Source organism: Poecile atricapillus, chromosome 1 (assembly GCF_030490865.1).
Source record: "Poecile atricapillus isolate bPoeAtr1 chromosome 1, bPoeAtr1.hap1, whole genome shotgun sequence".
NCBI classification, from domain to species: Eukaryota; Metazoa; Chordata; class Aves; order Passeriformes; family Paridae; genus Poecile; species Poecile atricapillus.
Window position 1 is genome coordinate 152,312,550 of NC_081249.1, and position 23,207 is coordinate 152,335,756.

A 23,207-nucleotide genomic window follows, 5' to 3' on the forward strand; every position below is an offset into this window, starting at 1 on the left:
ACAGAAACAGATGAAGAAGACTTTTGCTTTTGAATAACTCATCCTTAAAATGCCATCCCTAGACTCATGGCCCATACACACCTCAGAGTGATGTGAAATGGGAGGAGTGAGCTCTGATAATAGCAGTTCTGGGCAGCTAACATCAGAGCAATGGAAAACTATAACAAAAATAGTTTTCTTGTGAGAAACTCCATAAATTAACAGGAAGAAGCTTCTGTTTCTCTACAAAGACTGGTGAAAAGACTGTAGCAGGAATTGGGACTGTTTTAACCACCAAAGTTCCAAAGTTTTTGTCTCTGTTGTCATGTGAACAAGGGAATAGTTGGTAGATAAGAGATTGTCATGGAGTTACTTTACCTTTAAGGAAAGTTGGAGTTGCTGGGGACTGCCTGCAGTCTTTCTCATGACCAATTATCGGTCATTGCTGAGAATTGACAGCAGTTTTAGCCATTGAAAAGTGAGATCAACTTGTGAACCCCATCTTAAAGTGTACAACCAGAAGTCTGTAGTCCTCTTTGTTTTCTGGCTGTGAAAGGTGAGCAGAGCTTCGGCTGCTCGCTCTGCCCGGCCACGTGTGGCCGGGCGGGGGCCGGGCCGGGCTTGCTGCCTCTCCCGTCTCCCGGCCGGGAGATAGGGCCTGCGGGAGCTTGCTCCGAGCCAAGCTAGGCCAGGCCAGTTCCTGGCTTAGCTGCAAGTTTTACCGTGATGGAATTTACCAGAAAACTGTCGAGTAAAGAAGGAGAAGAGCTCTAAGCCTGCTGCAAGCAAAGATGGTGACTATGCTCTCCAGAGCAGCTATGAAGAACTTTTCATCACAGACAGCTCCAGCTCCTGTTCAGCAGAGATCACCGAACCATCTAAAAAAGCTTGGGCAAGATTTTAACTCTTTCTTATCCAGATAAGACTTGCGGATTAATCTTTTTATCCAGAAAGAGAAAAAGAGAATGATCAACATGAAAAGAGACTTTATAAACTACTAGTGGCAAGAAAGAAAAGAAACTTCAAGGAAGGTAGAGAATTAAGAAGATGCTTTAATTAAGCTGAAATATCTTTCTGTTAAAACTATGGGGATGGACAATGAAGTCCTGAAAAGAACTCCTTTAATTCATGATAGAGTATGGGGAAGAATAGAGTGTTCAAAGTGTAAATTTGAGAAAAAGTAGAGTAATTGTGGTATAGTGAAGTGCTGAGAAATTTGAAGCCTTGAGAGGCAATGAGAAAACTGTTTTCTAGTGAAGCTCACAAAAACAGACGAAGAATACTTTTTGCCTTTGAATAACTTATCCTTAAAATGCTATCCCCAAACTAATGACTTATAACACATTTCAGAGTGATGTGGAATAGGAGGAGTGAGCTTTGATAACAGCAGCTCTGAGCAGCTGATATCAGAAAAACAAGAAACTATAACAAAAATAGTTTTCTTGTGAAAAACTCCATAAATTAACAGAAAGGAACTTCTGTTTCTTTACAGAAACTGATAGAAAGACTGTAAAAAGAATCGAGATTATTTAAACCATCAAAATTATAAAGTTGTTGTCTCTGTTATCATGTGAACAAAAGAATAGTGAGCAGTGAGAAATGAAAAGGTTTTTCCTAAAGGTTTATTCTGGTGTTCTTATTCTTGTAGTTTGTCAATAAACTTTCTTTACTCCTTTTAAGTTTTATGCCTGGTTTGCTCTTATTTTAATCCATATCTCACAGCAAGAAATAAGTAATTTTTTTGTTAGTTACTGGTTTAAAACCACGACAATCCTAGTATATGTAACTGATTCATCAAGGGGAGCCCTATGGAAATTACTATTTCGGTATAAGGTAGGAAGCACATTTGAAGCAGTAAGTTAACATCACTAGTTGCTGCTCAGGAAAGTGCTTGCACAGTACATCAGCCTCGCGAATCTCACTTTGTTCCTGTTTTGATTATTAACACACAGTATTTTATTTTACTTGTAATAAATGCATAATTTCTTTATAAAGACACCATTTGGTGCCAATAAATTCAAATACAGCTTTGCACGGAACCAATTTGTTCAGGATTTGTACAGGATTTGTACAAGCATCAAGCAAGAATGACAGTGCAGAGGCAGCAGAGGTCATGGTCAGAAGTTTGGTACCTCTATGGCATAAATCAGATACTGCTGTCAGGTGCCTCTTCCCAATGCCTTGGCTTTCACTCTGTCCCATGCCATGGCTTTCACAGGCAGAACCAGACTTCAGAGTGAGCAGGATGAAAATGAACACAGGAAAAGAAAAATATTTTTCAGCTGAATCAGTTCCTGACCTGGGTCAGTAATATGACTGCACAAACTGTAGTGCCATTGGAGAGGGAGAGAATGGCAACTCCCTAAAGAGCCACCGAAGAAATTAAAGTAGACTTATGCTGAAGGACTTGCTTGCAGATTCCTTCCAAACCTGTCTTTCTTGTTTTCACTTTGTGTTGTTTTCGTTTCTGCTTTGTTCTGTTTATTTTTTCATTCTGACACATTCCTCAGTACATTATTGAGTTAATTCCTCGTCTTTCACGACTTGGACTATGTCAGTCCCCACTAGTCCAGGTAAGAGCTGACTAAATATCAGTCAAACATGCATTTGGTGGACAGACTTTCTTCTAATCTAATGCTTTGTAAATTCTGGTAAGTGATCTACCTGTTGATTTAACACTTGCTTGGAACTATTTCAAGAAATAAAAAGCTGTAAAAACAACTTTTTCTTTTACAGCCAAAGTTTTTGGTTGTAAAAACAACCAATACCTAGCAACTTGAGTGAAAAGCTAGGAACTTGTCAAAAGTTATACCACAATAATGAAGAAAACAGACCATACTACTTTAAAACAGTTTCTTGGCCTGTGCTTCCTGTAATACTTTTCAACATACTATATATGACTTAAACTCTATCTTCTGACATTTAATTAATTTAACTATTTTACCAAATTACTTTTTCTGAAATTATGACAGTTTAATATACGAGATTAAAAGAAGGGGTCTATAACTTTCAGCAAACAGTTAAATATAAAGCTATCATCAAGCAACTCAATTCCTTAATTTTTATAAATTCAATTGCAGAATAACTCTCCTTGCCTCAGGACCCTATCCACTTTCCAATTCACCAAACAATATAGCACAATGTGATACCATTAAAATAAACAGCATGAGAATGTTCGTGTTTTACATCTAACCTATCTTTTACTGCTGGATTAGCCAGACACTTCTCTCCTTAACAAAACCACTGACAGTAGAGCACTAAGTATACTTTCCCATAGCAGCACTGCCAATTAGAACTTGGCTGTAACAGTTACCAAAAAAAAAAGTGCACAAAATAGATAATTGAAACCTTACAACTACTAGTACAGTAAGCACCACTGGATATATTACTAAATTCACCCAATGTACCTATATTAATGCTGAGGCAAGTTGTCTGGGTTGTTGTTAGAGATACTGCTGTTCCGATAGGAATGTGAACACATGGCTTTATAAGGCTAGTTAAGATACTGTATTTCACATATGCCTAAAGGGGATTGAGCAGATACATTTAATTACAAATCAGGGTAAGAAGATAAAGCACTCTAATCTGGAAAATCAAATTAAAACACAAACCCATTCACACTTAGTTAACAGAATTTTAGAATGGCTTGGACTGTAAGAGACCATAAAGATCATCTGATTCCATCTCCCTCTGCTATGGGCAGGCTAGATCAGATCGCCCAAAGTCCCATCCAACCTGGTCTAGGACCACTTCCAGGGACGGGGCATCCACAACTTCTCAGGATACCCAAATCCTAACACACAATAAATGAGTATACTTTAAAAAAATTCAACTTAAGTATCTGTGATCCATTGCAGATCAATTATTTTAACATTATAAAGTAAGTCTATGATTTCAGAATTTTCTTCATAAACCAAGTCAATTGCCAGACAGATGAAAATAAAACAAATCTAAGCAACAGACCTGCCCTGTGTTCAGGTTTCCTCAGACACATCCTTCCCTTTTTCCCACCTGGATGTCTTTCCTACTCATAAGATCAAGACTTTTAACACTTGCAGGTCCCCCACAAAATTTGTTGCACTGGTGAGACTAGGAGTTTGAGCTACATAGCAGGATCCTGAGAAACACCAATGTGTGCTCTTTCATACATATCGGTCTAGAAATTTCCATGTATAAACACACAAATTCTGTTTAAGAATGCCTGGAGTCCTCCTCAATACTACAAAAATCTCACTCAAGTACTACTTCACTGATAAAGATAAAGAGCTATCAGAGTTGCATGTACTTCTCTCAATGAAGCAAGTAAACATGGATTCAAAAGCCCATGGCCTGGAATAACATATTAGTTATTATTAGTATATATATATTAATATATATTAATATATATATTAGTTATATATCAGTTAGTTCAAGTACCCAAAGTAGCAACATACTGACACTTGGTTGAGTTATTCTCCATCCCTGCTTGTAGCTGTTTGAGAAAAATCAGCCATCTCAACATCTACTTCAAGTTCCTGTAATTCCTTATCCCTTCACATACACAGTTCAGACCAACTTCTGTGTTGAACAAGTCTCAGACGGGGTTGTATCTTAAGAAATTATAAAATGTACAGTATTTTAGGTGGTGTTTTGCAGAAGGGGTAGCTCTTGCATTTTTAAGATCTTCCATGAACAGCAAGAAATCCTTAAACCCTAAGTATTAAAGATAATCAGATTTTTTAACATACTATTTTCAAACCAGAATCTTAGACTGTAGATACTACCACTCCTCTCAGATTAGTATCTCTTTCAGGGCTTTCCTTTACCAATACAGTATACAAATCAGTTAGGAATCCCAGACTTCACTCATTCCTTCATCCTATGAAGGCCAGCCATAAATTTAATAAACTATACAGCAATTTCATAGCAGATTCTTGGTGTATTAATGATTATGAACTTTAGAACTGAACACAAAATGAAGCACAAAACGATACAAACTGCATCTGTAATATCCCAGACTGCAGTAGATTTCTCTTGCCATTGTCATTAAACCTATTTTTATTTATCTTTCTGTAATGAATATATAATGAAAAGGATTCAATAACATAAGCAGCAGTTGCATCTTGAAAGGTTACACAAATGCTACCCCACAGAGATCCTACAGAATATGTAATATAAACAAGACACAGCCAAGACTGATTACCATATGGATGACCCTGTAGAGTTAAAAAACCCCCACCAATGCATAAGCAGAAAACCGTTAAACTTTATTACTGCATTATGACAATGCCAATCCATAGACTGAGGTTTTGTAAATTACACAAGTGTAATAAATTGCACATCCAGCTTTTACTGGTACAACCCAAAAGACAGGGAAGGCAAAGTAATTTTGAAACATTCCCTGCACTTCAGAGCAACAAAACAATCCCAAAGCTGCACACGTGAAAAGGGCTAACACGACATCACTCTGCATTTCCTTTCAAAGTACACACAATTCTTTAGAGATGTCCATAAGAAAAACCTTTTCCCACTCAAATATTATGACCCCTTCCACATTCTAAGCCTTGCCAACACATGGTTTGCATCTATTGATAAACATCAGTTTAGTACATCAACCTCCATTTTTACATGCCTCATACTGTATTATACTGGTGAAGAAATGCCTGCAGATCCTCATGGCATTTGAAATATCCAGAAATAGTATCTTGACACCTTGCTTAATCACATTTTGGATGTCTGCAGTCATCATCATTTCCAGTGAATGATTTTCTTTGTGGCACATATTAATTTACGCTGGTTAGTCGCTTAATCCAGATTCCATTTCAATACAATGACTACCAAAAGCTAAAATACCTAATCTATGAACACGTGCCCCAGAGGTTCTGAGCCTCACTCACCTGTGGCTGATGATTCTATGCTTAAAAATATGAGGCCAGAGAGGAGGTGTGAGCAGAGAGAATTACACAGCTGCCCCCTTATGATGCAGGCTGCACACTGTACTGAGCACACCTTGCACAGCATGGCATCAGCTGTCCCTGACACTTCCAGACAACTGTACCTCATAAAGATCCTGCTTCCACTTGCTTTAAAAAATGAAACTAAGCACTAGCCTACATTTAGGGTAATAAGGAAGTACCACACCTTGGGGAAGGGCAATCCTACAATCAACTACATTATGATTTGAGGCTTTTTGTAACCTATCTTTTGGTACTCACAGTTCAGTAAGATAAAACTAAATTCTGTACAAATCACAGCCACATTGGTGTCAAAGAGTGAACCTGAGAAGTTAGACAAGAATTCTTACATTTATACTGGAAACGTCACAAGTGGGCAGCCTACCACCCCTTTTCTTTATAATACTAATTATACCTTATGCAAGCTTATAGACACTTAGCAACTTGGTGGTAACTGCCTTTGTTTCAAGAATATTGATAACTAGATTATGAAACTACTGATTCAGTAAAAATAACACCTTAAAATAAAGGACATGTCAATCAAGTTATTACTATTCTAGGAAATTCTATGTGTACTCTGAGTCAGATTGCTTTGACAGATAAAGCACATAGTCATGAAATAGCTTGACAAAGTTGCATGTGCCTATATTAAGTTCTCAGAATTTTCTAAATATCCATTCCATCCAATTCTTGAGATGTTTGTAATGTGCTCAAAATGAAACAAACCCCATGCTTTAAAAAAACATTTCTATAGTTAGGAAAACAATTTTAATATCAACCCACAAACTGATGCATTCCTGTTACGATTTAAATTATATTGTCTGATTAGGCAGCATTTTACAGCTCAAAGGATTTTCATTTCTTCTATTCTATTTTCTATATACATGCAGATGTTTGACAAACTGTGTTATTAACATGTCACACTACTCGAGCTAAAGTATCTTATGAAAAAAAATGAAGTCACCATATTACTGAATTTTTAACTGTATTCTTTGGCAAGAAATTCTATGAGAAAACTTACAGCAAACAGAGGAACTAGATCCAAAGCTAAGTTCAAAACATATAAAGGTATATGTGTTGAAATCAATTGTATTCCTCCCCACCATGTTTACTTAAGTCTCAACACATGGACAATGTAATAGACTATGTGTTTTATGTGACAGTATTTGTGGAGGACAGAAAAAGCTGAAGAGGCTGTAAATTCTCTTTTCATTGAGATTAATAGGCAAAAAAGAATGAAGCATGAACAGTAAAGCCAAAAAACTTTCCTAGAGGGAAGGAGTAATACACTTGAGCAGGTGGAAAGGAAGCAGAGCACAATTAGCTACCACAGGAGTTTACAGATGAATACCAAACATTTTAAAGAATGCAACACAGTTGTTTCCAGTGTTCCATCCCTACAAATGTGTCCTAATGAACATTCATTAACAGACAAAAATACAGCTCTACAAGGCTGCTCTAGTAATCATTATTTCTTTACTATTCTGTGAGCTTCTTACTTTTTTCAAACAGCTCTAAAACCTAATTCTGTGGCCAAAAAAAATCTAACCATTTTTTAGGAACAGTTCCTCTGCCCTTCTGTTAGATGTGGAAGCTTCCTGCACAGAGATACCAGCAACCCCTAGGACTGCTTTAATCAATTATTACACAAATCAACTGAATACCTTTTGATCTCCTATTAGACAATGACTAACAAAGCATGGAGTTCACAAAACCTGCCAGAAACATCAAACATCGAACTGAAGTGCAGAGAAAGTGTTCAGGGAAAATAAGAAATAGGAATTATGTACTCCAAGTGATTCCTTCTAAACCTGGAATGAAGCCAAGTGATAGCATATCAAATTTTTACGGAAATGGCATAGCGGAAGCCTGGGTTTACAGCTGCAGCAGGATTCTAGAAACAAAAGGAAAAACAAAGAAAAACAAAAATATGGTCCGAAAGAGCAGATGAGGTACTGAAAATTAAGAGCTTGACTGCAAGATGGAAAAGCCAGAAAGTGGATTCTTTAAAAAGAGAAGGAAGATATAAGGGGATGAAATAATCACATGTGGTTAACAATCAGCAACATTACTAGTGTGTGTTAGGAACAGAAGAAGCTGGCATAAGCAAAGGAGGATTAGTGTTATGTTTTGCTTCAATAAAGGATAGATTCTTGCACAGAGCTGGACAGCTGGAGATTGAGTTAAGCAGAAATAGTGCCAAGTGGACAATGGCTTGTTACTAGCGAATATTCACATTCAGGAAGGAAGTGCGCAAAATTAAAACAAGAATTAACTTGAAGTGAAGCAACTATGTTTAGTGACTGAAATTTCTCCAAGAAGCAATAGGCATAGTTAAATAATACAATTAATTAATCATAAAGAAAAGGGAATATTAGAAGTAGAAGTAACAAACAGAAATCTTGCCAAAGTAAAACTTCACAAATCCGAAGACTAAAATAAGTTGTTCACAATTGATTTGTTTTATAATAGGAGCTACTCACAGAAAAAGGGTATTTCAAACATTTTTCCCATCTTATAAAGGCATTACAGATATGCAAAAAGGGGAAAGACATCATAAAACCAAGCTGATTGCCCTAAATTATGCAGGTGTTTTTTAAAGAAAAAGCAAATGGATAAAAAGATATACTGTTTGATTAGGTCCATATTAAGCAGGACCTGAGAACCATATGAAATCCTTTAAAGAAGTGACTGAGCTGAAACAGTGAGAAACCATGGGTTATGGATAAACAAAATAGAAAAAGCAGAACAGCAGATTGTCACAGATATATGTAATGTTTACAACATCTTCTACACATCATTAGATTTTGAATCCAAAGCAGTAGTACACCTCTGGTCATTCACTCTTTGAGACTGTGGTACCTACCAAAATGAATGGTTAAAACTATTACACTATAACTATACTTGACACCATTTCTACTTGTTTAGGCTGCTGCTCTGGATAATTCCAGCAGACTGTCTAAACAACACCAGTGCCTCACTACAGACTGGGGTTTTTTTAGTTTATTATTTAACAAATAAGGCTGCACCAGATGATTATTTTAAGGCTCCTTTCAACTTGGGCTGTTCTGCCATTCTCTGATTAGTGTAACATAAGGACTGAAAAACAATTAAACAAGGAAACATTTTTATTATATTTAAAAGGCAATTAGAGCCTTTAATGAAAAGTTGTTTCTCATCACATGGATCACAAACGCTCACAACCATTACGTATTTTAGTCCTCACAGTATCTCAGTACAGACTGAAAGCCGTAACTTGCACAATGGCAACATCATGCTCCAATATGTCATTAGAGGCAAGAGGAGTGTATGGTTCAACCAGCTTGTGTAGTTGCACATGCTGATGCTTTGTGTTCTGCTCTTCCCCTCCTGACCCTTCTCCCTGGCCAGAACAAAAGCTATTTGACTTGTGAACAAAATTATTTTAGGCTACAACAGGTTCTAGCTAGAACACAAACCTCACTTTTGGTTAAAAATGATACGAACACAGATGACAGAACATATCCCTGGAGGTGTGAAAAAATGACCGGACATGGTACTTAGTGCTACAGTTTAGCTACGAGGTGATGACTGGTCAAAGTTGGACTCAATGATCTTAGAGATCTTTTCCAGCCTAAATGATTATGTGATTCAGTACTTCCAAGTACAACACAGGGGTCAGGGGAAAACAGGAGATGACAGGAAAACATATTTTTAATTTAAATTTAAAAAAAAATTGATTTAGGAGTCCAAATGAACAAAACATGAATGGTTTTATCAGTCAGTACATACAGTGGTTTATCAGTTTAGACTCTTCCTAATGCCACTGTAAAAACCCTCCCTTTTACCAGTTCCTAAAAAATTTCAGAGCATCTCCTCAACCCATTTTATGTTCCCCACACTTAAAGACTGTTTTTGTTCTTTTGTTTCCCAACTACCTTTTATTACAGATTGAACACCAGGCAAAAAAGCAGCATTCCCACAAATGGTACAGCTGAAGGATTACGTATTTGTATGGCAAACTTATGTGTGCTAAACCTAACAAAACTATTCTTAAAGAAATCATGATATGTCAATACAAAAATAAAGCAGAAGAGAAATTATTCCAGAACTTAGAACAGTTCTCTGCCTGGATGTTTTCTTTTGAAGCAAATTTAAGAAATTTCAGCTGCCTAAAATCTTCCCAGATAGTATTTTAGACAACTTCAGATATTCCCAGATACTTAAACAGCCAAGTTTTCTTTAGCAATCATAGCAATTGTCATTAATGCAATTGAATAAATAAAATGATTGGAGGTTGAAAGCTTTTGTTTATTTCAGCTTCCAATTTTTTGCCTCACTCAGAAAAAGCATACTTTGTGTAAATGCTTTAAATACATGTTGTAAACACTTCTCTTGCTAGAAGTCAGAGAACGTTCTTTTAACAATTCTGTTTTCTTCCAAGTCACTGATCCACTCACAGAAAACTGCTCTTGCCATTACTACTGTGTTTCACAGAGTGACATGAGGCACAGATTTAAGAAAACTAACACAGCAGGGGCTGATATATTATCCACGAAAAGCATTTACTAGTTATTTCATCCAGCAAGACGTTTATGTTGCAGCTTCCCTTCCAGCTGAGCTTGTCCTCTGAAGACAGGTCTAAGCAGACAATATGAAAGGAGAAGGAAATGCTCAAAGGAATTTTCTAACTGTTTAGAATTAGGGGCTGAAGATGCTTCACTGCCTGACAAGTATGTTCCACAATGTTATAAAGTTTTCTCAGACTCAGCTCCTCAAAGTTTCACCCAAATGAAGTTTTCTTTAAAACAGTAACATTAGAGAATTTGTAGGGTTTTAACTTTGTCATTCCCTGAGGCTACTGAGAGTTACTGTGTGCTGCTGAGCTCTAATGAACAGAGAAGCAGCTGACTGGGTGTGCCAGACTTTCTCTATGAAGTTGTTCCAGCTAAACAGTTACTAGAGATTGTTTTAACTTGGGCTAATGGGTAGGCTCCTCCCTGATACAAGGCCAACAAAACTTTGCAAAGTTTATGTTCTCTCAGCCTCCCCACCCTTCATATGTTGTTTTTTCCTTCTTGTTAGGATATGCATAATCAGAGTACAAAAGCAAGTTAGTAAAAATCTAAATGTAAGTAGGCTGGAGGAAAAACAATGCCTGCTGTAAATGCAGAGCACTTGTTCATAGTAGCACACATACATGCATACATGAGAATATGAGCTTGTTTTTATTGCAACAGCCTGAAACGTTCAGATACTGCAACAGTGATGGAAGACCAGACTGACTTAATTTATTAATTAATTCCCTCCCTGCTGTGTTTTTCAGGTGTGTCTTGCTACTTGATTGGCATATGAGCTCCTGTGGCAGCAGTTTGCGTAAACTGGGGGAAATACAGGCAAAACACACCAGAAAATCAAACATCAGTTCTGATCTGTCCTTTTTCAATTTAACTTGCTTTAAAAGGATTATTTACAGATTAAAGCCCCAAACAGAAAATATTTAGAAATCAAAACTGCATTTTTCATATTTTTCTTTGTCAAGGCAACAATAAACTCTATGTAATGATAGAGAAGCTTGATGTAGTATTCTAATCAGCTTAGCAGTTCCTTTGCTAAGTACTTCTTATGTGCTGCTCTGCAGTGAAAATTATTTGATAGTACAGTATTTAAAGGCCAGATGTATGGTGAAAACTTACAGGATTTGACTCATACAGCTTGGAGTACTATAAAAGGATAAGATTTTAATCTGATGTTTATCTACTAAAGGAGTTTGTAATACAGTAAGCACTGATCAGGGAGAAAGAGAACCTCTGGTTTTGTTCACAAGATGATATTACTTCTAAGAGCAGAACTATACAGCAATCAACAGAAATGCTTTCTGAAATGCAATGTCAAGGGAACATTCCAGATGTATTCTGCCCAGTATGATTCAAGTTCAACAATGCATAATGCAGTGAGTCAGGGTATTATACATACTATGCTCCAGCACTAGAAAAACTGAGAAAACTGTTCAGAATGAATCCTGTTGCAAAGCAAGGCACAGCAGTTTTATCTGTTATGGTACCACAAGAATAGCTTCTGCCAAAGCTAGAAATTAGGGGATATTCACATACGTCTTACGTGCATGGTACTCCAACCTGAAGGGAGAACTACCATGGAATTTTGTTAAGTAGAGCCTTACTTCACAGTTCTGCATTTTTATCACATACAAGATAGCAACAAACCCTGCCAAAAGCCTCACTTGGACAAAGAATGAACAAACTGCTTCCAAAGACATCATGACATTCAAACATTTTAACCTGGCATTGAACTTGATGCAAGCATCTGCCATGTTCTGGGCAAAACACGGCACTGAAATACATCATTGCCGCTGAAGTAAGGTACCTGCCAGCTCTTGAGGAATACAAATCTATCCAGCACAAGTAATTACAATAAATGGATAAAGCTCTACAGAGCCCCTATTCTCTTCTTAATATGGAGGGGAGTGAGGAGGTTTGCAACACAACTACTTTGTGTAGTAATTTTTGCATACCTCCATGAAAAAGGCCACAAAGTCCAACTACTAATCTCCTCGAGCTGCCTTTATGATAAATGGGGAAACAAGCAGCTCCCAGTGTACCAACTTCCAGTCTACAGTTTTACAACCAATTTGCTTCATGCATAGAAACTTGCTGCATCAAACCTGGCTTTATATTTATGAATACTGAATTTATTCCTTTAATTACTGCAAATTTACATATGACTGAATAAACAGATCTTATGCCTAACATTTCCCCTAAGTTTTCAATGTCTTTGTTTTGCTCATGTTTTTTCCTTTCTTATTTTTCCAAGACATCTCATTTGAGATTTTGGAAACCTTTCCAAGCAGTTTGTGTCAGGTTGAGGTGGAAGGAAAAGCAATTTCAAGAGATCAGGTCTGAATAGAATTGAAAGCAACATTAGTAACAGAAACTCTGTGTACTGACGCATCATTTTAAAAAGCTGGAAGTGCTCACAGAATCACAGAATAATTTAGACTGGAGAACACCCCAGATCATTAAGTCCAACCTTTGACTGAACATCACAATGTCAGCTATGTCATGGCACTAAGCACCAAATGCAGTGATTTCTCTTGAACACCTCCAGGGATGGTAACTCCACCACCACCCTGAGCAGTCCATTCCAGTGTTTAAGAACCCCCTCTGTGAAGACCTTCCTCCTGATGTCCAGCCTGAACCTCCCAGGCACAGCTTGAGGCCATTTTCTTGTCTTACCACTGGTTGTCTGGGAGAAGAGGCTGACCCCCCACCTTGTTACAATCTCCTTTCAGGCGGTTGTAGAGAGCGGTAACAACTGCCCTCAGTATCCTTTTCTCCCAGTTAAAAACCCCAATTCCCTCAGCTGCTTCTCATAGGAATTACCCTCTAGAGCTTTCACCGGCTTCACTACCCTCCTCTGGACATGCTCCAGTACCTCAGTGTTTTACTGGCAGTGACAGGCCCAGAACTGAACACAGGACTTGAGGTGCGACCTCACCAATGTGGAGTACAGGGGACAGTCACTGCCCTGGTCCTGCTGCCCACGCTATTGCTAATACAGACTTGGATGCCACTGGCCCTCTTGGCCCTCTGGGCACACACTGGAACATGCTCATCCAGATGCTGGCCAGCACTCCTAGATCCTTCTCCACTCAACATCTTCCCAGCGCTTTGTCTCCAGCCTCTAGTGCTGCCTGGGGTTCCTGTGCCCCAAGTGCAGGACCTAGCACTTTGTTGAATCTCGTACCACTGGCCTTGGCCCATCGGTCCAGTCTGCCCAGATCCCTCTACAGTCTTCCTGCCCTCTAGATGATCAACATTCCCACCCAACCTGGTGCTGCTGTAATCTGTCTGAGGATGTACCTGATCCCCTCATCCAGATCATAAATAAAGATATTAATCAGGACTGGGTGCAATGCTGAGCTCTGGGGAACACCACTGATGCACAGTAAACTGTTACGCTTTATCAATCTGCTACAATTCTATTCTGAAGGATTTGAAAAAAAAAAGAGAAAGAAAAGAGCGCTGAACAGCAGACATAACTGCACATCTTCAGCTTGCAATTTAGAAAATACTTCCTGCACATGAATAAGATCAAGTAGGGTACTGGGAGGATGCATAGAAGCACACACATTCCTCCTCCACCCGCAGAAGAGGAAAAAAAACAGAACAAAACCAACAACAACAACAAAAAAACAAAACAAAACACACCAATCCTAAGACTAAATGCTTTCAAATACATAATTCTGTAGCTTTGCTGTAACAAGATGCCCTCCTACACAAAATTCTTGTGGAAAAGGACTGGTTTCATTATGTTGGACATCTCAAAATCAGGAGGGATCAGAGCACCAAGATATATTAAGAATACAATCAATAAATGCGTCCTACCCTCCAGAGCAGCTCATCATTTTCCCTCTTCTATTTCAACAAATACAGAAAGATCAATAATGAAGCAAAGGTTGATCTCACTTCCACTCAAAATGCACCTGTTTTGTTTTTCAAAGACCCTTAACATAAGATTTTAAAATTTCTTCTATAAAATGGAATTTGAAATTTATTATCATTATGAGCAACCGATATTTGACCTTGTAAAACTCCAAATGGGAACCCTGGAGTTAAAATACCATAAGTACCAGTATGCTCTGACAAAGAAGTGGGAAAGAGTCTTGGTTAAGAAATACATTCAGTATCACAATAATTTATTATAAGTAGGATGAAGGCAATTATATTTTGACAGCTTAACATTAGCACTAGAAGCTATATGCAGTATGTGTACATTTAATAAATATTTATTTAGACACACATAATACAGTACATGAATGTAACCATGCTGCGCGTCAATTTGAAAAACATCGGTGCTTTCCATTATCCAACTTATGGCCAGTTTAAAGCAGTAAATATAGGTCATTGAGCACACAGCAAGACAAGCTAGACATTATCTGCCCTACAGATACCTGAATGATTATACCTTCACCTTAAAGATGCCATTACCAAGATAAGATAGTGAAGAAAAAAAAGCAGTATGAGATATAGGTCATTCCTGGGCAACAATCTATTCCATAAGCAGCCACTATGGAAGGAACAACAAATTTGTATTTGGAAAAACAATTTTGTGACACCATGGCCTTACAGCTGAGATATCCAAGTACAAAAGCTCACGCTGCAAGTGTAACTGAGTAGTGTGGTTAGGTATTAGCTGCAAGGGTACCAACGAGAATATCCAGAGAACTATTTAACCACATAAATCAAGTCCCTGTGTACTTAGAAACAGAAGTAAAAAAAAAAACTCAAAAGCCAACAGTTTATTGAGGTAAATGCAAAAAGTTTTGCATGTTATTGACTCCCTATCTTTTGATATGGTCAATAAGGTTATTTTTAAAGAAGGGAAAATGCACAACGTGCTCTCCCTCTGCATGTGCACCTCATTTTTGTGTTATCATTTCTTATGATTTCTTTGCATTTCCTTTTGGCTTTTCTAGCACCATTCTTGATAAATTGTACTTCCACATCAAAGCTGTTCAAAAAGAGCCCTGAACTGACAGCGTTAATTTAATTTGGAGATGGCAAAGAAAGAACACTATTAAAAGTCACAGCCACAATGGGAAAATGGTTCACTCTTGGTTTTAAAGAAATTTAGCTTTACACTCTAATCTCGAGGTTTTCTGCAGGACTAGAAACATTGGTGCAACTAAACTGAGTGTTATGACACACAAGAATTCAGGTTCAAAAGAAATTACCTACTTCATTCAGTTCACCATGAATGCAATAGATATTTAATCCTGAAAGGTCAACACAACATCCATCCATACAAACTAGAATATTTCCAATGCATTATGACATTAAAAGTCTTTTAAAATAACATAAATTATTTTTAAAATGTCATGATAGTGTCAAAGAAATAACACACACAGAACTCTGCACAAGCAAGCAGGCCAGTAACCTATATTTCTGAAGTGACAGTTTTAAGTATTTTACACTTAATTCAGAATTCTAAATAAGGCTAAGAACTATTTAAAACCATTATGTTTCAATTACATAAGACAATGGTGACGAAATTAAAACTTAGACCTGATCCAATAACTCTCACTAGGTCTGCTAGTGTGGAGGAGGTGATAAATATCCACTTTCAGCTTTGAATTTCTTGTCTTTTCTCTGTGTTAAATCCTCTTATACATTACAAAAAATCCCAGTGTTCATTTTCTCTGCTCTGCCTACAGCCACCCCACCTCTGTGTTTCCCATCTGTCTACTCCTTCCTAGCTGTTCTTCAACTAAATAACTCCTTGAAGATCTGTCTTGGCTCTGTTTGCCAGTTTAACTTGGCTAGCTCCAACACCAGGCTAGAAAGCTGCAGGTAACCCAGATGCTTGGTTTCCACTAGGCTGTCATGCAGTCTTGCTACCGCTTTCTTAATTTAATCTGTCTCTAGGTTCAGATTAAAGGCTTTAGGTATACCTCTTTCAAGCATTAATGTTTATTTCTAACCAACTCAGTATTCAATGTTGTAAAATAAAAAAACCCAGTACATACTTCAAATACCAATATTAAGGAAGAATCTCCCTTACTCTCCCGTCTTGCTCTGCTCAATATTTGATTCTTTTAATGGTTCACTGTCCCATCTCTGAGGCCTAAGGGCATTCTCCCTGCTCAGCATCTCTATCCATGCTTTCAGAAACTCAAGAATGGGATGCATTTTCAACACCAAACTTCAGTTCATGCTGAAAGGAACACATTTAACTCTCATATAACAATTTGTGTAATTTCTCAGTTACAATGGAAGCAGTAAATAGAAGTAGCTATCACAGCAACTGATGTTTCATTTTCTGTACTGTATCTTTGATGAAACTACAAGTACAAGATGCTTTATATTCCCAAATATTTGTAGTCCTTGATGATATGAGGAGTCAGTTTCTATTCTTTCAACTGACAAATTCTATTCTAAAGAGTAAATTATCAAATTCCTTTCAGCAAAGGTCAAACTGATTTGACCTTTGACCATTTTCCTTTGACCAAGAAAACTATGAACACAGAGACAGATATTCCAGTCACTTTACCTAATACATAACAAACCTGGCAAAAATGGGACAACAGTCAAAGGCTGGTAAAGGCATTTCCAGGGAAGAGGTTGCAACACAGCACTAAAGCATGTGTTGCTTGAAATGTAAATACAAATCCAGAGCTAGCCACCATTGTGTCTGCTTCACTGTACACATTACATTAAAAAAGGAAGGTAATTAAGTATATTCTGTTGTCCCAAGATACAGTCCATCTTGGACAGTTGGGGGCACAGCTAAATTGCTACACTCACATTAACTTAGCTTTACTAAACAGAAGCTTTTTCTGTAACAACTTCTTGCTGCAACTAAAGCCATTATTGCTTCACAGCCATCAAGAATAAGCGAAAATTACAGTTTATCCTCGTCACAATTTCTTTTAAACACAGTGTCAGAAACACTTGCTCTCCAACGCCTAGTTTTGTGCCTTTGATGATTCCAAATTAAATAACTAATTGCACTTGACCATACTGAATTGCATAATCTTTCTGATCAGACTGGAATGTGACATCAAACACAGCCAGGCAGTCCCCTCCCTCCTTGTTGCCTACTGATACTACCAATCAATCATACTGTATTCTCATAATATAAACTATAAATGTATGTGATTAAAACCTGGTCTCAGACCTGTGCAAAACCACATCAATAATGAGCCACATGTGAGAGTTCTTGCAATACCAATATGCAGCTTTTCAGTGTGGGCCTCAAAGTAATTTTATTTAGATCCTGAATGCTTCTCCTTATCATAAGTGACAAACTCTGCTTAAGTCAGGACATCCACTATTTCTTCCTTACTCATAATATGCTGTGACAGCAAAACAATAAACATATTCAAGACCATCCACTGTCCTAAAATCCATGTTGACTGATACATATGAATATAGGATGAGGGAGTTCAAGGAAGGCTAAGTTATACAGAATGGCAATTAAAAAAAAACAACCTAAAAAAACCCCTACCTACTGAATAGTTAGGCTACAGAAAAATGTAAGCATAGATGACATCTCTAACCTTTAATCATGAACATGGGTATCAAACAACTGTGTATCCCAAAACTTATGGCACAGACCTAGAACATGGTTGTTCTTTACAAGACTTAGAAAAAAAACTGGACTGAAATTTGAAAAATATGACTGCCAAAAGAAGAAGAATTTAGCTTTGCTTAAAAGCATCAGTGATTTGAACATTTCTTTAAGAATTGAGAGGCCTAGATTAGTTTTCTCTACACCTTGAAAAGACCGAGGGATGCAATTATTACGTCCAATATGGTATCCCAACCACAAGTCTATGGAACAGCTGAAGGGAATTGATTTTTAAATCCTTCCTTGAAGCTCTGTATGTGGGGAGAATGGCTGAGGTCACTTGGCTTGTTCAGCCTAGAAAACGGGAGACTGAGGAAAGACCCCATTGTGGTCTACAGCTTTCTCAGGAGGGGAAGCAGAGTGTCACACATTGATCTCTTCACTCTCATGACCACTGACAGGGCCTGAGGAAACAGCATGAACTGTAAGAGAAGGCTTAGGCTGGATATCAGAAAAAGGTTCTTTATTCAGAGGGTGCTCAAACCCTTGACCAGGAACTGACCCTGACCAGGGAACTGGTCACAGCACCTAGCCTGGCAGAGTTCACAAAGCACTTGGAAATCCTTTCAGATGTATGGTGCCATTTTTGGGTTTACCAAAATGCAGGGCCAGGAGCTGGCCATGATGATCCTTGTGGGTCACTTCCAACTCAGGATATTCTATGATCCTATAATGACAAGCAAAATATTCAGCTGTAAATGAAAAGTCTTCTGTTTTGTCTCACTGACTTCAGTATGCATGTGCATTTCCTCTGCAGCTTCTATTTTAACCTAAGTATTTGTACAAATGTATCTAAATAACATCTCATCCAATAACATTCAGTAAATGTACATTTTTTGGGCAGATGCATGATGTGCTAGAACAGGAGCAGAGTCACTGAGTTTTACCTCCTATGCTTTGAAAGTTTTAGCATTATTTAAAAAAAAAAAACCCACAATTTGAATGTGTCCACAAAACTCTCCCATTTAGTCCAAAAATAACTGTACTTTTCTGAGAGTCATAGAACATTACTTCTGGCCACTACTTGTACTTCCAGCAAGATGCAAAGGGAACAACTGATATGCCTAAAAATGTAAGTGACTAAATCACCCTAAAGTACCAAAGATATTCAGACACACCCAGTTGGCAGACATTGAAACATTACATAGAAAAACTATATTGTGTATCACTTTAATGTCTTGAAAAGTTCATCCTTCTAAGAAGTATCTTAATCTAAGGAAAGACCGTTACCATCTATTCTATTTGCTCATACTCTGCAGCTGTGCTGTGAGAGAACAAACACCTAAAGGTTTTCATACAATGAAACCCACTGTTCAATTTATTATAGGACACAAATATAAATAGCCTAGAGCACGTGGTTCCTCAAGACAAAAGGTATAAGTACTATAATTCTCTCATTGCATTATGAAGACTGGAATCACCCAGCTCTTTATAGCTACAGGCAACAGCTAATCAGTTAATCAATGACAAACTTAAACAAATAACTGGATGTCAAAAGTCATTAAACTTACCTGACAGGCAGATGTATGTTAAATATTCACCCTGACCCCCAGTAGCTAAAAAAGGAATCTTTTTTTTTGTTCTCCTTTTCACTTGAACAGCTCCCAGCATCCTTTCATCATGTGGGGCAAAAATCTCTTTGCTTATTGCAGATTTGGCATTCATTGTAGATCACAGGTATAGTAGAATGATGCTCTCTAAAAATAAAATCATAAATACAAAACACTATTAGAAATCCTTAAGTTGTATCAAAGTCCACTTAACTTACTTGGGCATTAAAAACTCTGACCTTCAAAGAGAGTTTTTAATGCCACAAAGAATTTAGAAAATAAGTCCGTATTCTTAAAGGCAGAACTTTCAAAGCATTTATGTGTCTTCACTGGAGTTGCTCTCCACACTTCTTAAATTTACTTATACTAGCTTAGCTTATTTTGGGCAGAAGCGCTAGCACTTCAGTATGTTGCAACATCTTCTCAGAAAACACTAACTTCATGCAGCATAAAAGCTTCATTAATTCCCCCTCTGATAACTGAGGGAAACTCAGATCTGTGTCCCACATACACAGGGAAAGCACTGCAAGGGCACAGGGAAGGAGCACTGTGGTTGTGCTGGCATGCAAGAAGTCACATTCACAGAAGACAGAGAAAGCTTCAGAGTTGGTGAGACTTCCTTCAGGAGCACTGATCCTGCTGACAGCACTTGACTGCATAGCTCTTGCACCTCTTGTGGCTTTAGCACCTCATCCCCTCAACTCTGGAATTACTGACTGGGCAACTGCACAGGAAACTGTGTCAGACACACCATCGGGGTCAACACCAACAAAACCACACCTCTACTTTTGCGCTATGCAATTTTGACCCAGGTCAGTTCCTCAATGTGTTTCGTAATCAAACAGCACAGTTGACTTAGGAGAGACATTTGTCTCGGGAGAGACATTCGTAGAGGAAAAAATTATTGTAGAGAACAGGGAGGGAGGAGGGAAGCTGCTTAGTCATGCACATCCCAAAAAACAAACCTCACCACAGCTTACAGAAAAGCCTAAACTAAAGGAGGGAGAACTCAGAAGGGACATTAACAGGTTCTTTGTGTAAGCTGTAACTCCAATTAGTTCTGCACTGACATCCTGTAATAAATACACAGGCCCCATTCATGGAAACTGCTGAATGACACCTTTAATTGCTCCAATATAATGACACTCCAATGCACATAAATTTACACATTTCTGTATTACTAAGACTTTCAAGCTGACAGATCTTTTTGACATCCTTAGCTTTCTTAGTATGAAGATGATTATACTCAGGCCTGAGTTACCTTATAATTCTGTCTGTGGGATCATTTGATATTTGTCATGGTTTAAAATAAATGTAAACAAACTACAGTAAAATTAGATTATGAAACTAAGAGAGTCATGGATCCATTATTTTCTGTGTGCATACTACCAGCAAACTAACTGTCTTAACACTTTCAGTCTCAGCGTTTTGTTGTCACGATTTATGACATTTCCTTATCTTAGAAAATGGGAAAATTAAAAAAAAGTGCACATGAGACAGCATAACTTAGTCCAAACTGAATTCGCCATCTGCTAAGTTTGGGATGCAAACAGAATCCTGCGCCAAAATAACCTGTAACAGTATACCTCAGTTAACCAACACAGAGGTATTCAAATCCTGATTTGTTTTAGCATCAGGTCATTTTACATGAACCTTTACAAAAGCAAATTCCATTTAAAAATTGTCTCCATCAAAAGAAAAATCCAGACCAGTTTCAAAGGAACAAAGAATACATAGCTCTTGACAAGGTGTGATCTCATAACTCCCAACATTTTAGTTACCTATCCTTTAAAAATGATCAACATGAAAACAGAATCAAAAGAACGAACTTACATGGTAGCTACTTAAAAAAAAGTTGTGAAAGAACATGTGTTGTTTTCGCATTCATTACATACTTCTCTCTTCTCCTGCGTTACAGAAATATTTTCAGAGTACATCGTACCAGAGTTTAAACTGTTGGGACATTGCAACTAGGTTTTGGGTTAAATTTATTTTTTTTCTTTTTTTTTTAAATTCAAGGCCATTGTTAACAACTATGGATTTAAACACACAGACCTCCGCCTGACTGAGACAGATCTCTTCATGTGCCTCGAGAATTTTCAATGAATAGCTTTCTGGGAAAACACACAGAAATACTGTCAGGTTAAAATACACTCAAGTGACATTCAACTGAAAAAGTGCTTTGCAGATTGCAGCGAGCTGATGCAGTTAATTCTGCAATTGAGTTGCTGAATAGATGTTTTCAGACATTTTCTTAATGGTCACGGACTGTAAAACAGAATATGACTTCAAAGACAACTCAGGGATGCAAAGGCTTGCTGGGTTAAGAGAAGATGCAAGTTTTTCTTATCTACAGTATCATAAAATGTTAGTAGTTTATTGCTGCATGCTGCTACTGGCTTTGGCATTAAGCCGGTTTTGTATACATCTGCCAGAAGCTGCACACAGACACAGTAGATACCTGGACTGTGACTGAACCTCCAGGTACAGTGTGGACTCCTGGCTTCAGTGACTGGGATCCTTCTGTTCCCAGAACTTGGGCTGGTAACAGCTTCAGAAGCCATACTCAAACAATTAATCTAACACAGTGTGTACTTGACACAGCTGCCAAATCTGATGCAAAAACTGACACTAACTCAAACCACAGAAGCCTATTTATTTAAGGAAGAAAGTAACTAACTGTGCCTGTATACAACTAGACTTCTGAGATTGAGATGTCAGTATAGTTTAGATGAAGTTGTTTTTCACAGGTCAAAAAATCAGCAGCTGAATTCAAATAAGCAGCCTTCTCCCTATGTACTAGTAAATGTATGCAAAAGACCTTTAAGTAAGTAAAGCCTTCCAATGCTCCTTGTTTTCACAAGTAGAGATAATGAAATCTCTAGTAGATTTACTAAAAAAAAAAAAAACAACAAAAAACCAAAAAAATACTCAAAGGAACATTTTTCATTAAAAATAAAAAACCCAAACCACTGCCTGTACATGCCCAACTTCATGTTGTATACGCATTATTTCTTTGCAAAATAATGCTTTCTCTTGGCGTATATTCCAGGACAAATTCAAATCATCAGCAGTTTCCACTCAAGGCCCATATGAACTCATGCACTGGAACACAAACTTCTTCCTCCCATTTGTACTCAAATACAAAATAAAACGCCTTAAAGAAACTATCGGAGGATCTGTGAGCACTCTGAGACAGTGCATTACTGCTTGTAACATTAACCCCTCTGAGGTAAGGGAAGTATAAATGTTTCAGTAAATCTCAGAGTCCAGAAAGAGACCACATTTCCTACCTCACATGCTTTGTTCCACATATTTACTTCAAATTATTATAATGATGCTTTTGGTTAAACAAAGACCCCATTTTTCTTCTGCAATTTTTCACTCCATCTATTATAACACTATGGAACAGGATATCAGCATTTACACTGTGCCCCCAGCACACAAAACAAACACAGAGGGAAGATTCCTGTGTGGATTTGAAAAAAAGTCCTGCAATGCGCTGCTCATTTGCATCTTCTCACATCTTTCTCTACTACAGTTCTTCTCCCTTATATTTCTGTCAATAAAAACTCACCCTATCAACAGCTGACTATTCCTCTACAAGTAGGTGAGC

The 23,207-nt window shown here is 37.7% G+C and overlaps 1 protein-coding gene across 2 annotated transcripts in view; it reads right to left on the minus strand.

Moving 5' to 3' along the window:
- STXBP6 (syntaxin binding protein 6) overlaps positions 1 to 23,207 on the minus strand; it is a 105,470-nt gene that overhangs the window by 45,275 nt on the left and 36,988 nt on the right. For both annotated transcript variants that reach the window (XM_058829302.1, XM_058829301.1), the window contains exon 2: positions 19,553 to 19,738. In XM_058829302.1, coding sequence (XP_058685285.1) covers positions 19,553 to 19,706 — 154 coding nt within the window. In that variant the 5' untranslated portion in view covers positions 19,707 to 19,738. The remainder of the gene's footprint in view (positions 1 to 19,552; positions 19,739 to 23,207) is intronic.